Below are 17,639 nucleotides of genomic sequence, written 5' to 3' on the forward strand. Positions count from 1 at the left end.
CAGATTTACCAGCCAGATGCTGCCCTCCAAGCTGCTGGGCTGCATTCCTGGCCGCATGCACACGGCATTTATTGGTGACATTATTCGCTACACCAGCCAAAAAAAGACGATTGACCATAACATTAATGTTCCTGTTATCGGAGTCGATTCGATATGCCACCAATTATATCGGTGTGCTTCTGTTTAAAATCCCAACATCTTGCAAGGTGGGATTGCTATTCTCTATCCATGTAAGATATGTTGTGGTGGCTACTCCTAGAGCAATGGATGTTAAGTACAAAGCAAATGAAGCCATGTACTTCTCCAGGCCCAGAAAATGGTGCGTACATTTTGGATTAACAAAATATTTGTTGGAGGTGTGATAACACACTAATTACAAGGTAGGTTGAAAGGAGTTATTTTGATTAATGTTCCCTTCATAGACCTGTTACATTCTGTAAGGATGTACTTGTTGTCTGTAACATTAAATGAAACTCGCTTTATTGCATCAAAAAATAAAGAGAACTAGTCTGTGCTCTTGTAGCTGATTTCTAAGTGTTAATGATTATGACCACAGATTTTTATTTTCTGTTAGTCTTCAGTTATTTTAAAATGAGATTTCAGTTGCATAAGTTTTTTGTTTCAGATTTGCAACTGTAGAAAAAGACAAAAATGGCCATCTCTACAGCAAGAAGAGTGATTTCAGGATGGAATACAGCACACTGGAAGAACTGGAACGTAAAATGACTAATGGCAGAAAAGCTGAAAGTAACGCAGTTTGTTTGCTTCCCCATAGTCACTCCCCTAAGTGGTTTATTAACTCATAGAACAAAGCAAAGCAGGAAGTGAATTCTGATGATAATGTAGAAAATACTTTTATGTGCTTTTTATAAGGAGCAGTAAGAACTGCATTATTTCAATATTTACTATTATTAGCCATTTTTAAGCAGTCTTGCATCCAGAGTATAGTGAATATCCAGTCTTTGTAAAATTGCTTTAGGAAACCATTCATATCAGGGATCTGTTAAAGTAAACCTAACAAGATGTAATGCAGCTTAACTGAGGGTATTTAGTTGAAAAATTTAAGGTCACGGAAGCTGGAAATTCTACTGCTCATCTTCTGTGTGCATGATCTTGCCCCATAGTAAAGCAGAACTTACACTCATAGAGCTTGAAGGAACCTCACCATATATTTAGTCCAGCACCCTGCACAGATTCAGGATCCTTTGTTCATAAATGATCCTGGATAAATGTGTATTTAGCCTCTCTTGAAAAATCTCTAACAAACAAGATTTTCAGCTTCCCTAGGCAGCTTGTTCCATTGTACTACTGATATTAGTGTTAGGAATTTTTTTTTTTTTTTGAGACTTGATCTGTGGTAACACACAGATGGATTGGGAATAGGGCAAGACTAAAAACAGCTTTTGTTTGAGGTAACTTTTAATTTAGCATGGGGTAGGAGTATGCAAATGCGCAGTTACTGCTGAACAGTTGATGTGACGTAAGGCTGGGGTGTCAAATTTGTTTGGCCTTGAGGGCTGGATTTGGACCCATCTCCAGGGGCAGGGCAAGTGGTGATGGTGGCTGTTGTGTTGGGTCAGGGAGCCACCAGAGCTAACACAGCCATTGCTTGCCTCACCACTAAAGGAAGTACCAAACAGGACTCTTGTGCCCTGGAATTTGGCAGTGGGCACTGCTCTCAAGTTCTTGGTGCATCCTAGGAACTCTTTGAGCTGAATGACATGACTCTGTGGGCCAGATCCAGCCTGTGGATTCTGTTTATACTCTTCCTATAAAATTTGTTAGCCTTGCAATAATTTGTTTGTGAGCCTCTGCCCTAGGGTGCAATAAGCTTATGACAGCAGCACAAAATAATTAAGGAGTCTAAAAGTCTCCCACAGTGCTTTGTGGACAAGTGTCTGGATATGCCAAATCTTTGAAGTAAAGAGAAGGGCGCTAAAGAATACAAGTGCCAAATAATCTAATGCGTATTTCAGATTTTGAGAGGATAGATCTAGTAAAAGGTTTACCTGTTGTTGGGTAGACTGCAGATCGTTGGCTCATTGCAAATACTTTTGAATTGTGCTATGCAAAGAATGAATTTTTTATTCCGTTCTCAAGCTTAAAAATCATTTAAAAATTGGTTTGAAACAAACCAGATTGTAACCATTTTCATTTTTCTTGCCTAAGTGAAAAGATGATCAATATTATTTTGTTAGATATGAAGCATACCATTAGACCCAGAAGAAATCCTTCGTTTTGGGGCCCTTTTAAAATGTAAGAAAAGCAAATGAAATTAAGAGCCATTAAGGAAATATCCAGCAGTTCAGTCATTAGAGAATTCACCAGGGTACAGGAGGCCTGAGTGTAGTTTTTTTTTCTACCCTAAGGAATTTTACGAGCTGCAAGGATAACACCTGAATTCTCATCAGAGGGTGTTCTGAGGAGGGTCTCTCTCATTTTTCTCTTTTCAGAGCTGTTTTTCTTTGTGTAGGTTCTGAGTCATGATACAGAAAGCAAAAAGGAGTGGTGCCACTGTGTCCTTGCAGTTAGGACACTTGGGAGATGAGACACTGGGGTTCCACTCTCTATTCCAATGAATGCTTAATTATTATTGGTAGTGGAGCAGCGTGATGAAATTCAGGTCATACCTATAAATTTGAGGTTTAGGATGCTTTGTGACTGTGATCACCTTTGTGGCAAATTTTTTCTATTTGTTGAAAATATTTTGCTCACCTAAATTATGGGATGGCAAACACATTACCTTCCCTAGCAAGAATTCAAGCAAACATGACACAAACTGCATAGTATGTCAGTCTAAAGAGCCCAAGCTGAAAAGGGAAAAGGAAGGCAAAGGGAAGATGCTAGTAAGATCATTTTACATAGTAAAGTTTGCACTTCTTTGATGGTGGGTTTTTTTCCCCCTATCCTATATACCAGGGGTTGCCAACTATGACCCATAGGGCAGATTCAGCCTGCAAAGGGGTTGGGTGTGGTCTGCACTTCCCTAAGGGCATGACTATTCCCCAGCTGTTGATCTAGTCTGCATTTTGCTAATGGCTTGTCAATCAGCTCTGGCTGCTCTAGCCAGCTGCTGCAGCCCCTGTGGAAGGCTGCTCTTCCTTGCTACAGCCTGTGCTCACTGTCACTGAAGGGGAATGGTGGCCCATGGTGTCAGCTGGGTTGCATGGTTGCTGACCCCTGATATATACTTTTTCTTCTCTGCATGGCTTTAAGATAAAAATAAATATTTAGAAGGTACTTAGGCAAAAAGGTTCCAAGAGGGTGCTACAGTTAGAAAGGGAAGATGAAGATGAAAGGGGTAGTGATATTGGACTAGGAATGCATGCTTTAAGGATAACAGGAAGATTTGAAACAAAGGGTTACACAATTTAGGGCTTTGAGAATGTTGGAAACCTGCCCCAGCTTGACACTTACCAAGTTGCTGTGTTACGTCACTGGAGTCTTGCGCATTTAAACTTTCCTTCAATAGTCCTGTTTCTTCCCTTGGCTGCTCTTGCACATATTCAAGGCACAGACTGTTACAACTTTCAGGGAATAGGACCTTACAGTGCAGTTGCCATAGCCCGCAGACTAATCAGTAATTTTAAGTATACCCTTTCCCAGAACACCATCCTCATATGCATTCTCTATTTACTATTCTCTATTTACTATTCACCTCTTCATTTGAAAAACAGATGCACAAACTTTGGTGTGGGCACATGACACATTTACAAAGATGTAACTTACATTGGCTTATATGTTCATGACAGTTGTACTGCTGACTGGAAGAGCTGGTTAACCAGCTCTTTTAACTCTCTGCTGTAGATGTTGTTACAGTACCATGAACAATGTAGTGGAGAACCAGTAATACCTGTGTGCATTGAGGCTATCCCAGCATGAAATGAATAGTGTGGACATGTGACCTGTACACTGGAGTAATTTACACCAGTGTATAATTACTTACGACTTTTCTGAGGTACCGTTACTCTAGACTGAAGTGACTTTTCCTGGGGTAGGGCTGCTTGTTGTATGCCTGCTCCCAACTTACACTTACATAAAGGCAGGTACTGTATTTTCTCACACATTCTGCATCTTTTTCCCCAAAACCAGCTGGAGAAAATTGGTATATGCATTATACATGAGAAAAAGGGCTTCTCACAGGTCTGGAAATTTGTGGGGAGAAGGAAAAGGGAATGGTGGCAATATTAATTACCATGGCTTCAGATCAGGTCCTGGCCCCCAGGCCCACTATGTAGTCCCCAAACCTCTGGTAGTTGCCTGCACTTCAAGATAAGATTTTTTCCCCCTTTTTTGGGCGGGACCTTCCAAAAAGAGGGCATGCATTATATTTGGAGGGTATATTATACATGAGAAAACATGGCAATACCAGTGGAACTGTGTTGTGTACCTGCACCTTTTATTACAGGCTCAGAATGATAACTTTTTTGTAGCTAGGACAAGAAGTAAATAAAGATTTAGACCAAAGAAAAACCTGTACATTTCTATTTCCTTACCTCTCTGGATCATCATTTGGGCTTGGGCCAGATTTTTCTAACAACCCTTGGGTCCTCCTCTTGCACAAGGCTTTTAGAATAATGGAGGAGCTGTCTCTCTTGTGCAACTCTTTCACCTTCCTCACCTGTTCCTTTAGTTAAACAAAGCAGTTAGCCCTCTGTGTCTCTGAGGTGCCTCTGAATGTCCCTTGCTACCATACTCATAAGATTTGTGTTTTTCAAGCCCCAGCATTAACAGAAAGTGTCCTTTGTTCTCGTTTGAAAATGTCCTGTTTGCTAAACCTTGGGCCTCTGCCAAGAGGTTGGAGAAAACTGGTTTAAGTAGGGATATAGCTATTTGAATGGGAGCCACCAAAGCTTAAAACAATGCATTGCCCCTAGCAGAGGAATTTTGTGACAATCCTATAGCATGTGGTTGATTCCACATATTCTGCAGTATTCAGTGATGTGGAATTGTGAGATCATAGAATTCCTAAGTTGCATGTAAACGGGACTTTCATGTCGTTAGAGAGAGCCAGCATAGGAAGTTTGAATTTGATGCACAATGAAACTGTTAGACGTTACCATTTTTTTTTCTTATGCTTCCTCCACAGGAGCTAAAATTGAGCAACAGCTATCAAAAATACATCATAATGTTAAGAGACTTCAGTGCCAGTTAAAAGATGTAAAGCCTACTCCAGAATGTAAGTTTTGTTGATGAACTTTAAAATACTTTTTTAAACAAAACATTCATATCCTCAGTTAATTGTAACAGGATGTATAACTGCAGATTCAAGATGTCCTTTCTCTAGTCTGTTTTTCCTTCTCTAAAACTTCAAAGGCAGGGGAGTGCAAAGAAAGAGCTGAGGCTCCCAGAAGTCACTGGGACTGTTTTTCCTTGGAATAGGCATGAGTTTCTGTAGGCCGTTGGAATGTGGCACTTCCTGTGCTAGCGTCCTTGTCATTCTTTTTGAGTTATAATAAACAATTAAGTTTAATTGATATACCTTTGGAATGTGGATATAGCATTATATCTCTCTGCCATCTGTGATGGGGCATTAAACCAACATAAAGGCAGGTTACATTTAAGCAAACCAGATTGCTGTTAAAAAGTGGAATGTTTTATAGAGAATGAATGAAGCACATTCAGCATTGAATTCCTTGAACACCTGGAGTGTTGGTAATGGGAAAGCTGTTCACCCATAGCTTACCAGCTCTAATGTAACACAGACTGGAGATTGAAATCTCTTACCAGCTGGAGGCTTTATGATGCTTATGTTACATATGTTAATCTTACTCACTTTTTATCTACAAGTATCTGTGACACAAAATCAAGTTGCTGTCTCTGGAGAACTGTCAACAGGGCTTCCAAGGCATGAATGAGCATAAAAACTAAACTAAGGCCTTATTTGGATGATGAATTGTATCAGCTTAATCAGCTTGTTTTTACACCATATCCTGCCTTTGATCTCAGGGTAATTTCTGTGTTCTTTTAAATCCAGTGGCTGCCTAATATAATATGCATAAGTAGTCCAGGTGTAGGGAACCAGAATTTTTCCCTCCCTCTTTTGCTGGATGCCCTAATACCAATTCTGTATCCCTCTTTTTCTACTTTTGTTCTGACCCCATTCTTGGCTGGCTCTGCCTGTTTTCCAGGTTGCTGATTTAAGAGATGTAGGCTTGAACCCCTTAGACTTTGTGGGGTAGGGAGCTATGACCCAGGTAATCAGTTTCCTTTGAGTGCTTTAATAGGCTGTTACACATCAGGTAGTTACACTGCCATTATAAGGCACCTGAGACTGGAATCCAAGGGGCTGAAGGCATCTAATGTGTCACCTGAATCAGGCACCTAAACTCTAAAAGTATAGGGTTTTAGAGCACTTTCTGTGCTTAGTGTTTCATATAGGTCTTCCTGTTATCTCACCTACTTGGTGTCTAGGCCCTCTTAATCATCTCTTGGAGTCATCTAATTTCCCCCCAGTAATTTGTATAGGGTGCTTCAGCACACATTCCCATTTCCTTAGATCACTGTCTTAGTACCAGGAACATTTTGTAATTGTTAATGTTGCTGAATCCAAAATTGTAAGTGCCTAACAGACCAGTTTGAGTTTTGTTTTATTTTATTTTTTTTTTTTTGCTAAACCTGACATATACCTATCTTTAGTATCTGGTGGAGAAGGGTGAAGACAAATAAAAACGTACATATTCATCAGAACAGCAGCATGCTCTGTCAGTACTGATAAAGAATTCCTTCATATCAGCAGTAGTTTGTTAATTCATTATTTTAGTTGCATTTGAGGAAATTGGGTGTTACCCGTTTCAGTATTTGTCTCTAATTCAAAAAAAGCTAATTCTAATCCACAGGAAGGTGTGGAAAGCACTCTCTGAATTGAACTACAGGTTTCCCTCGACTTATACAGTACATGCATTCCCGGAGAGTGGCGCATAAATCAAATTTGCATAAAGTGGACCTACTTTACAGTGTAACAAATAGGGATAGGTTCCAATGGCAATGAAGGAGAGAGTGAGGCTAGGAGTAGGGAACGAGTGCAGGGAGGGGTACTGCTCCTGGGACTGCACAAGGCAGCAAAGCAGAAGGAGCAGAGCAGCACTCACCCCAGCCCTGGATGCAGCCGCCCCAGGAGTGGCTGACACTAGTTGCCTGTAACCCCTTGGCTGCACTGTGCCCCCAACTCCCTAGGGCTTTGCCTGTCCCCACTCACCCCATCTCCTGCTGCAGCAGCCCGGGGAACGGCTGATGCTTGCTGCTTGTAGCTTCTGGGCTGCATCATGACCTGGTGCAGGCAGCTGGTGTTGGCTGCTCCAGCACAGGCTGGGGTGACTGCGGACAAGTGGAGCCCTGGGCAGTGCGGGGCACGGTACTCGCCACAGGTGCAGCTGCCTGTAGCTGCTGGGCTACACGGTGTCCTGGTGCGGGCAATTGGTGCCAGCAGCTCCCCAGCTCTGGCGGCAGCTGCCTGGGGTGAGTGCAGGGAGCTGCTGGGGCCAGCTGCCCACACCAGGACACGGTGCAGCCCAGCAGCTACAGGCAGCTGGCATTGGCCACTCCTGGGGCTGCTGCAGCAGGAGCTGGGGTGAGTGGGGACAGGCAGAGCCCTGGGGGGTTTGGGGCACGGTGCAGCCCAGCAGCTACAGGCAGCTGGTGTCAGTTGCTCCTGGGGCTGCTGCAGCAGAGGCTGGGGTGACTGCCGCTCCCATACCACCTGGGGCTCCGCTTGTCCACACTTGCCCCAGCCTGTGCTGGAGCAGCCCGGGGAGCAGCCTATACCAGCTGCCTGCACCAGGACACAGTGCAGCGCAGCCCAGGAGCAGAGGTGCAGACAAGTGGAGTTCAGGTGTGGGGGGGATGGGCAGAGCACGGTGCGGCCCAGTGGCTGCAGGCAGCTGGTGCCGGCTGCTCCCAAGGCCGCTACAGCTGGAGCTGGGATGAGTGGGGCTGTGGCCCTTTCTCCTTCCCTCACAGACTTACCTGCTTGGGGCAGGGGGGTCTATGCTGATCGCATAAGAGCGAATTTACCTCGCATATAACGAATTATGGATCTAAATATGCTTATCTCGTAAGAGTAAATTTGCATATAAAGAACCTGCATAAATCGAGGGAAACCTGTATGGGGAAAGTGATACTTGCTTCTTTTTTTGGTTTTTGTAGTTGTTGAAAAGCTCCGAGAAATGATGGAAGAAGTTGAAAATGCAATAAATGCTTTTAAAGAAGAGCAAAGACAAATGTATGTTTCTAGATGCTTCATTTCATAAACGGCATGCTTTTATAAGCTTGATATAACTGAAAATTGGTTGCACAAGGCTAAAAGTGGTAAAATTAAATATACTAACATAGTCTCATCCTATCTGTGAGAGGAAAAGTAAAAGCCCCTCTAGGGTGTCCCAGACCCACAGGGGTCCAAAGGAGCAGCGGCTGAGAAGAAACACCAACGCAGGCTCTGCAATTCCGGAGCTGCCTGAGCCTGCATATCGGCAATTGGTGGGGGCGGGGCTTTGGATAGGCTTGGGCTGCTCAAAAGGCAGCTGGGAACATAGCTAGCCGGCCAGCAAGGGAAGAGCGGGACACCAGCTGGGAGATGCCAGCTGCAGAGCCGGGAAACACAAGCCCTGAGTGTGGGGGAGTGGAGCAGAGCATCTGCCAGAAGACTCCGGCAGAGGATAAGGAGCACAAGCCTTGGGGACCAAGGAACACCTGGAAAGGACACTGGTGCCCCATTAGGGAACTCGGGTTTGGTTCCAGCTTCCTGCTGGCTGGGGATGGCAGCAGGGAGCTACTAGCCCTCTTGGACAGCTCAGCAAAGGAGAAGGCGCAGCCCTGCATGGAAATTACGAGCCTCACCTATTCGTGAAGAATAGGAGATTGGCTACAGGTCAACCAGGACCTCGGGGCAATTGCTCGAGGAAGCCTGACCAGGGTGCGGCACAGGGCAGCTGCCTGGCCCCACAACTACTAGGGGGGAAGGAATGGACGAGTTCCCCTTCTTCTTCTCTCCCACCCCTCCCCGAGTGACCAAGTGGGCACTGGGACACAGGATCCCAGAGGCCTGCTGGTGGAGGCCAGACACTTTCTGTTGGGTTCATTTTTAGTTACAGGCAGCCTCAAGCTGGGGAAGTTTTAGTTGCCCAAGCCGGCCCGAAGTTGAGGGACGAGCCACAGGGAAGATTGCGTTGGCTGGGAAGACCCAACCCATTCTGAGGCAGTGTGGATGAGACAAGATCGTCCAGGTGAAGAACTGCAGGATGCAGCATTTGCCCAAGGCCATGGATGTGCTGAGGGTGTGTTAAAGGGGAGGTTTGGAGCCCCCCGAAGAAAGACCGGGGTCGAGATCTCCTCGCTTTGGAGCCACCTGCAGGGAACTGCCTCCCCAATAAAGAACATCAAGGACATGGCAGACGAGTAGGAGCAGCACCCGAACCAACTACATGGCACCGGAGCCTTATCTCACCCTGACGTCACTTGGGAGCAAGGCACCTACCAAGAAAGGGCCGAAGCCCTACAACACCTAAAAGTGACACTATCCCATAAATCATATTCCTGTTCCTTTTTTCCATCCAGTTTCTCTAATTTTTTTTTTATAATTTATCTGGTAAGTAAAGACATATTGAAAACATCTTTAAAATTAGATTTTATTTAGGGAAAGATTAATGTCATACCTCTAAGTGTATGTGGTGATACTACACAGTAGCCATAAAGGCATTTCAGTATGGAGTTCTACATGATAGTCATCTAGTTTTTGAAGGAATGTCATTTTCTTTTGTTGCGTCTTTGGCACTACAACAGGAAAGAATTACTGTTTTGAGTGCCCTAACTGTACGTGTTCCACCTCTATTTCTTTTGATCCTTAACTGAATTTCAGGGGCTTATAGTGTTTCAGTAAAGTCTCTCCATAATGTATTTTAACCTAAATTACTTATGTATCTGCATTATCTTAAAAGTAGATTTTTGTCTGGGAATTAAGAAAATCCAGAGATTATTTCCTGTGGATGCATGGATGATGGGGGGGTGTTATTTTAATTTTATCTTGCCTTTTAGATATGAAGAACTTCTGAAGGAGGAGAAGATTGCTACTAATGAGCTCAGTGCATTAGAGAAAAAAATTGAGATGTGGGCATTGGGTAGCACAGCAGCGGAAAGGGTTTTCCAATTGCCATCAGGTAAGATTTCAGTGGATAAAACGCTACAAAATCATCTGCCTGAAGAAGTAGTAGAATTTGAAAAATTCCTTCAGCGATCAGGAGGACGACAAGGAGGCTGGGATGATTATGATCATCAACTCTTTTTGCAAATATGGACAAAACATAAAGGAAGGGCATCCTACATAGATGAAGTTCTTGAGTGTCTCTCTGGAAGAACAAAAGAGGATATTCTACAGCATGAGGAATGGTATCAAGAATTCCAGATATTACAGGAAAGAAAAAAAGAGGTAAGAGAATTTTGAATATTTTTTGAATATTTTTAAAAATGGTTTTAGCTTTTGAAAATACAGACCTACCTGCTTCTGTCTGCTTCCCTAGCTGTTACAGCAGATGCAGCATTTTTCCCACAGGTGGTAAACAAAACAGGTTCTCTAGTACTTCACTCTGCAAATGCTATTTTAAAGATGATGCTCTTGGCACATGTTGTAGTGGTGTATTTATTGGTCAAACATATATTTAATGTATTATTATCATTAATCATAGTTGTAGTAGTCCAAAATACCAAACAAGAATGGGAATCCATTGTGCTAGGCACTGTACAAATTGTAGAGTACATTGTACTAGGGACGTGAAAGGTTAAACGTTTAGACATTTAAATGATAAGTATATTTATACTGAATAATGCATTACCATTAATGTTTAGCATGGGGTGCAATCCAGCAGGGAAGGGAAGTGGTACGGTGCCTCGGGGACAGGAAGACGGCTGGGAAGGCAGGAGACAGGGAAGAGTGATGAGGAGGGTTGAGGGGGAAGTAATACCCATAGCCTGTGAGATTAAAGAGGAAAACAGTGGGTGGCCTAATGACTTATCAATTATGCAATTCTCGTTCAGGGGTGCTCTCTCCCAGTGTACCAGCAACTGCAGTGGGCTGGGGAAGCCCTTTGCCTGCTGTGCTGCCCACAGCTTCATGTGCACTGTGTTGTCTGGCAGGGCTCACCACCACCACCTCCTTTCCCCCACTTCCTCCCCTTAAAAGTCCTAGGGATTAGCTCCCAGCAGCAGCTGTGTTCAAGCTGCTGTACTATTGGTTAACTGTTTAATCAATATAATTAGACGAGGTTAAATGGATAATTTTTAAACAGTATTTACATTCCTATATTGTGCAAACTTTGAGGAAGGATCTTTCTAAATAAACAAGACACAATGGCTTGTGGAAATGCCTGTGTAGAAATGGAATATGCTTGGTTCCCACTTGTTTGGAATATAGAAATTTTGAGGTAGCTCTGAACTTGAGTCTCCCGCATGGTAATTAATATTTTTTTTTAAAAGGCGGGGAGGGAGGGAAGCAGGGGAGGCTGAACTGGTGGTAATACGGACAACAAAAGTCTTGTATGTAGTTTCCAGTATTGAGGACATTAGATGATCTGGCTGTGGGATCAAGCAATTGTGAGTTGATTCAGTTCAACTTGAATTTCAGGATGCACAGAAATATACAGCGAGGGTTTTGGACTTCAGCAGGGCTAACTTTTAAGAAACTAAGGTATTTAGGGAGGTTGCTTACTTTCGTCTGTCCTGCTTGTTACATATAGCAGTTGTAGAGTGTGGTTGGTATTTTTGTGTTGAATCCTGTGCATGAAGGTTTGGGGTGAACAGTTTTTTTTATGTATTTCTGGGTTAAATGGTAGTCTGTGAATGCAAGGGACTGGATTTGGTGGCTTGGGAAGCTTACTCCAATCTTATTTACTTAAATATTTATCCAGGCGCAAAGACATTGATGTTAGCTAGCCAAGGATATATTCAACTTATTTTAGATATTAATCCTCAGGCATGCCTGTGGCAGTTAGATAAAAACTGTTTCCATTTACACATGAAAAAATTAAGATGTAGTAGTTAAGTAATTTGCAGAAATAGAAAAAGAGCTATGTCAGAGATTAATTTCTACCTCTTTTAGTTCTGCTGTTAGACTACATTTTTGTCCATTCTTTCTCTTTTAGGAATGATAGAATTGTTATGGGAATTGTAAGATTTTATAAAACAAAATTAATGTTTTTCTTACTTTTCTCTTGAAGTCTATCCAAAAGTGGAAACAGAAGAAGCAACAAGAAAAAGATGAAATCTTAAAGCAGAAGGAGAAGTCAGAAGAAATTCTAAGGACAGCACATCTTCAACATGATGAAGTTAAGAAACAGAAAGCAGAGGAGGAAAGAAAAATGCGACAAGCAGCAGTTGAAGCATGGAAACAACATAAAGCAATTGAATTTGCAATGAAGCAAGCATCTAAATTGAAAGAAGAAAAAGAGAAGCAGAAGAAACAGGAAAAAGAGCGCCAGCGGCAGTTCCAGTTGAAGCTAGTGTTAGAAGAATACACATTACAGAAGAAGGAAAAGGAGGAGCTCCAGAGGCTTGAAAAAGAGAAGAGAGAGGAAGCAGAAAGGGAAGAGAAGAAGAGACTTGCTGCAGAAGAAATTTCTAAGTTTCAAGAGCGAGTGAGTAATTTTATTTTTTACATATGGTATTAGAAAGTGTAAGATACTTGATAATTGATTATCAATAAGTCTTAAGTTCTGTTTTTAGAATCACTAGGCACATCTGTTGGAAGGTAGCTCTGTGTCCTGCAAATAATCCATTGTTTTGTCTAAATGAAGGCCATCCAACTCGCACTTCACAGGTCGCATGTGGCATGCTAGGAGCCAGCATATGGTCTGCATGCCACACAGGCTTGTGAGTAGTTAAGGACATGTGACCCATGGACCCTGAGGTTTACTTCTCCCACTGCTGTGCATTGGGAGCAAGGAGCTGCGCAGTGCTGCAAGAGGGTTGGGGGGGATACCCCACAGTGTGTGGCCCTTGGCCATGCTGAAGTTGGACAGCCCTGGTCTAAATTACAGAGAACTAGGGCTTGAATGGACCTAACAAGATCATTGTTTCCAATCCCCTACTTCAAAGCACAGTCATCCCTATCTAAACCATCCTAAACTGTGTTCTGTTGCTTTTCTTTAAGGTCTAAGTTCAGCAAAGTACTTGTGCACATTTCATTTTATGTAAAAGTAACTATGAAACTATGAAAAGAATAGTCTCGTTGGCTTTAGTAAGGCCATGTACCTACCGAAAAGTTTATCATAAGCTTAAGTAAGCTGCTGAATAAGGGCATTCCCACTGTCATCATCTGCTTCAATTTTTCTTTCTTAAAGAATGGATATTAAATAAAGAGACTATATAGTGATGCAATGTCAAAGGTTACAGTAGTTTGTTTGAAGAAGATAAACTTGTGTAAGCAACTCTCCAGAGTAATTTAATTCTGCATTGTAACATTAGGAATGAAAAACATTTGAAGCTGATTTTTTTTGATCATATGAAAATGCCATTGCTGTGAAATAGGCTGATCCCATTGGATCAGAAATTAGTACTGAAGAATGGGAAGAAATTCGTACTGTCTGGAACAATGGTCCTTATACATCCATCTGCACAATAATAAATTAAAAATATTTTAAAATCCTATGTTGATGGTATCTGTCCCCGCTTCAAAAAATTAAATGCATTTAGAAAGGCAAAGGTTGGAGGGAGTGTGGTCAGTTTGGGAGGATTCTACCACATGTGGTAGATGATGTCCCAAAATTAAACTGTTCTAGAAGAAGGTTGGAGACACAGTGAGGGAAATAACAGGATGCCAGCTATCAGATAACCCCTTAATGTTCCTATTGAACCTTCCTGAGTTTCAACAACGTATAAATGTCATAGGGCATTGATCACTTTTGTCTTCTGGTGGCTGCAAGAATTACAGTTGTAAAGGCAACACTAGAAGGTAAGCAACACTGCTAAAATCACAGGCTGGCATAAAAAATTTTGGGAAGTTTTAGTAACGGAAAAGCTGTCCTATCAAGTCAGGGTTCTACAGGGTAGAAAGCAGAAAGTTTCTTATTTGGCAATCTGGTGAGAATTTCTGGAATTTGCTAAAAAAAAATTTAAAAATTTACTTCCAAACCAGAAAATTATAGGAACTTTTTTGAATATTGAGGTGCAAGTTCTATGAGAGAACACTTGGGAATGAATTTGGAATGGATTTGAGATTTGGGGGTAGAAGTTTAATGGAGGATAGCGGGATTTATATTGTGCCGAGTTCTGGGGTGGAGGAGGGGGTGAATTATTATATTAACAATGAAGAAACACAAAAGCTTTACTTCAACAGAGGCACTGGGGAGCTGTTGGGGACTGGGAAGGAGAAAGGAACGCAACACTTCCACAGACACTGATTTTAGCTGTGGTAGCACTGTTGGTGGGAGATTGGTATCTGCTTTTGTGTAAATTTGGAGGGACTGGATGTGCGCTTTAATGTTGGATCTGTTATTCTGTAAGCTAGATTCATTACTAAATAAAGCTTAAAAATGCCATTGGTGCTTTGACATGATTTGTTTTATGTTACAAAAAGTACTTGATACACATTTCATCCAGAGTATATTTTTCAGGATCTGCATAAACTTGAGCTCAAGATGCTAGAAAAGCAAGTTAAAGAGGAGGAAAAACTAGAAAAAGAAAAAAGATTAGCAAAATTAAGAGAAAAGGTAACAGACATATGTATAGGATTATTTGACTAAACTTTTCTGTTAGTCTGAGAAATATTCTTGTGCTTGAAATATATTTTTAAAGAGCTTTTTATCTGTTGCCTTCTCATGCTCTTTCTCTCTCTCTCATTGAATTGATTATAACTACCATTGATTGTTTTGTTTGTTAATCCTCCCCATCCCTAATGCTATGAAAAATCAGGTTTTTTTAACAAGGAAAATACAACATAAACGTTTTGTTAACAAAGGAGCGAGAGTTAATTTTTCATTTGAGAGAGATTTGTAATAGTATGTTAAAAGCATATAAAGATGGCAAAATATCAGCAAAAACAGATCAAATATATGCCTGTCTAAAGTTATTTGATTACATTTATTCTAAAAGATGCTGACTACTTGGTAGCTGATGTTCATGCCGAATCATTTTGAGAATTTACAGAAGACTTATATATGCAAGACTCTCAATTTTAAGTGGTTTTATCTGTGCACTGAAGCAGTCACTGTTCCCGTTTGTAACCACATAGAGTAAATGCTTCAGTATTGCATTAAGCCACATTTGGTCTCTGAGGTCAAAGTCTCTTTTCACTAATAACACTTGCCGCATGTCTTCTAAGGAAAATCAAACACACACTGCTTTTATGCTAGAGATCTAGCTAATGAAAAGGTACTGATTACTATTTTTTTAAAATATACTGTTGAAAGGTTGAAGTTCACGTAACCAGAGACCCATCCAGATTGTACAAACCTACAAAGGGTTGGGAGGAACACACAAAAGAGATTGGTCCCACTGGTGCAAAGCCACTTTTACACATTCCACGTAGGTAAGAAAGAAGAAAACTATTTACTCGATTCTAAGATAAAGTATTGAAGTATTCCCCCCTCATTTAACATGGGGGTGGGGAAAAAAGTCCCTCAACTTGGAACTGAATATGAAATGATTATGAGGAAGTAAGGGGTGGGCAGCTGCTGCAGTTCAGGCTCCGGACCCAACCCTAGGTAGGGCTCAAGCCAGATCTACTGCCTGATCACCCCCTAGCCCCCCCGCTTTACCTCTACACATCTTCTGGCCTTCATCTCTTCCCATGCTGCTTCTGCCCCATCCCCCTTACCTTTGTTCTGGTGCTGGCAGGCTCTGTCCCTGCGGCAGCCTAGAGGTGTGGAACAGGGCCCCAGTCCAGCCACTTAGCAGTAATACTGACTCTGTCCCCTGGCTGCTTAGAAGGCTGCAGCTATGCTAAGTCACCCGCTTCTTGCAGTGAGCTCTTGCTCACCAAAGCTTCTGCCTCTCTGATTCAGTTAATTCAGGGCTATCCAACTGGGCACCTGTGGACCGTATGCAACCCATGAGGGGTTGATATGCAGCACCTGGGCTCCCACCCAGATGCTGGTGCTTGTATTGTTCCAGCTGCCTATGTCTTGGGCTGCAGTGGGAAAAGAGCCTGTTGGCACTGGAGCAAAGGTGGGTAGTATAGATGCTTTAGTGAGGGAGGGAGGGAGGGCAGGGACCCAAGGGGGATAGAAGTGCCATGGGGGGAAGGAGGGTGGGGGCTTGAGGCTGAAAAAGGGGGAAGGCACAAGAGGTCATAAGTTGCAGGGGGCAAGGTGCCTGCCTCCATATCACCTGCCTCTACTGCTTCTACCGCTGCTTTCCCCTTATCACCTCCCCTACGCCCTGCCCTACTTCATGCTCCCCCTTCTCCTCCACTGCTTGTCCTGATACCGTCCCCCTCATCACCTGTCCCCCACCGGAACATATTTAAGACAGTCCTCTAATAATTAGGTTTCATACATGGAAAATGATAACTAATTTATAATTTTTCCATGTATAGAATCTGACTATTGGGTGTCATCTTGGATATGGATAGACATGGGTTTGTTTGTTTGTTTTTAAACGTAGTTAATTGCAATTCTTTTTTTTTATCCCTGTAGAGCTATTCCAACCTGGAGACAAGGTTTATAGCTGAATATTTGTGTATAACGTATACGGGAAGATGGTTTACGTGTTATCATAATGGCCAACCATGTGCTCAGAAGTTTTCATAAAGGAAGAAAGAAGAGTAAGAGTATTGTTACATGAGTTTTGAGTTTGACTGCTTAATATTTTGTCATGTTAGCAATGGTATGTGATACCATACATTATGGTGTGTATTTTCATTTTGATATAAGTACCAAGTGTCATGGCATTCATAGTTTAATAAATAGGAAAATGAAATTATCTAACTTATATTAAAAAGTGGTGGTAGATGACTTTGCTATACTAACTGATAGTCTATAAACTTGGTCTTTTCACACGTTGTTGTGTACCACAGACCAGGAGTTTGCAGTGGTTCACAAACAGTGAGGACAGATTATCCAGCTCAGTCTAAGGCATGCCAGCCCTTCTGACTTGGCTGCCACACTGGTGAAGCCCTGGGTCCCCTCTTCTCCTCCTCCCTGGTTTTTGCCCCCTCCCCTACAAGCTGAAAGGTCACAGAAGTCTTGGCTTTGCAGGCCATAAGTTGCTGACTCCTGCCATAGATTTTATATATACAATGGTCACTTGATAAAGCAGTGGAAGCAATAATACTTTTGACCAAGGAAGGGTCCTTTTCTCAGTTTCTTAAGGTTTTCTATTTCATATTCTAATTTTTCAATTAATTTAAACTGGTTTCAATATGTATCTTAAACTGGTTTATGTGCAATTTCTGTCCCTAGCCACTATAACTCTAAGATATGCAGTTACTGTGTTTAATTATATTACAGCCTAAACTAGGTTATGGGTATAAGGGTTGCAAAGTCAAACGTTCAAACGTTAGGAAATACCAAAACTAAGGTTATTGCTTTCCCTTGAGTATTATCATACCTAGGATCTGTGTAGCATTCAATGCATGGGATGGATCTGAAGATGAATTGGACAGGAGTTTCACTGGCAGGGTGGGGAGCAATAAGTGATTGTTTAACTAAAGACTG

The 17,639-nt window shown here is 42.1% G+C and overlaps 1 protein-coding gene across 2 annotated transcripts in view; it reads left to right on the forward strand.

The window, feature by feature from the left end:
* CCDC112 (coiled-coil domain containing 112) overlaps nt 1–16,937 on the forward strand; it is a 33,571-nt gene extending 16,634 nt beyond the window's left edge. For both annotated transcript variants that reach the window (XM_019555201.1, XM_019555200.1), the window contains 8 exons: nt 626–747; nt 5,090–5,179; nt 8,146–8,221; nt 10,030–10,420; nt 12,204–12,620; nt 14,598–14,693; nt 15,393–15,511; nt 16,620–16,937. In XM_019555201.1, coding sequence (XP_019410746.1) covers nt 626–747; nt 5,090–5,179; nt 8,146–8,221; nt 10,030–10,420; nt 12,204–12,620; nt 14,598–14,693; nt 15,393–15,511; nt 16,620–16,650 — 1,342 coding nt within the window. In that variant the 3' untranslated portion in view covers nt 16,651–16,937. The remainder of the gene's footprint in view (nt 1–625; nt 748–5,089; nt 5,180–8,145; nt 8,222–10,029; nt 10,421–12,203; nt 12,621–14,597; nt 14,694–15,392; nt 15,512–16,619) is intronic.
* The last annotated feature ends 702 nt before the right edge of the window (nt 16,938–17,639 follow it).

This window comes from Crocodylus porosus, unplaced genomic scaffold (assembly GCF_001723895.1).
Source record: "Crocodylus porosus isolate Cpor-Errol unplaced genomic scaffold, CroPor_comp1, whole genome shotgun sequence".
Taxonomy (NCBI): Eukaryota; Metazoa; Chordata; order Crocodylia; family Crocodylidae; genus Crocodylus; species Crocodylus porosus.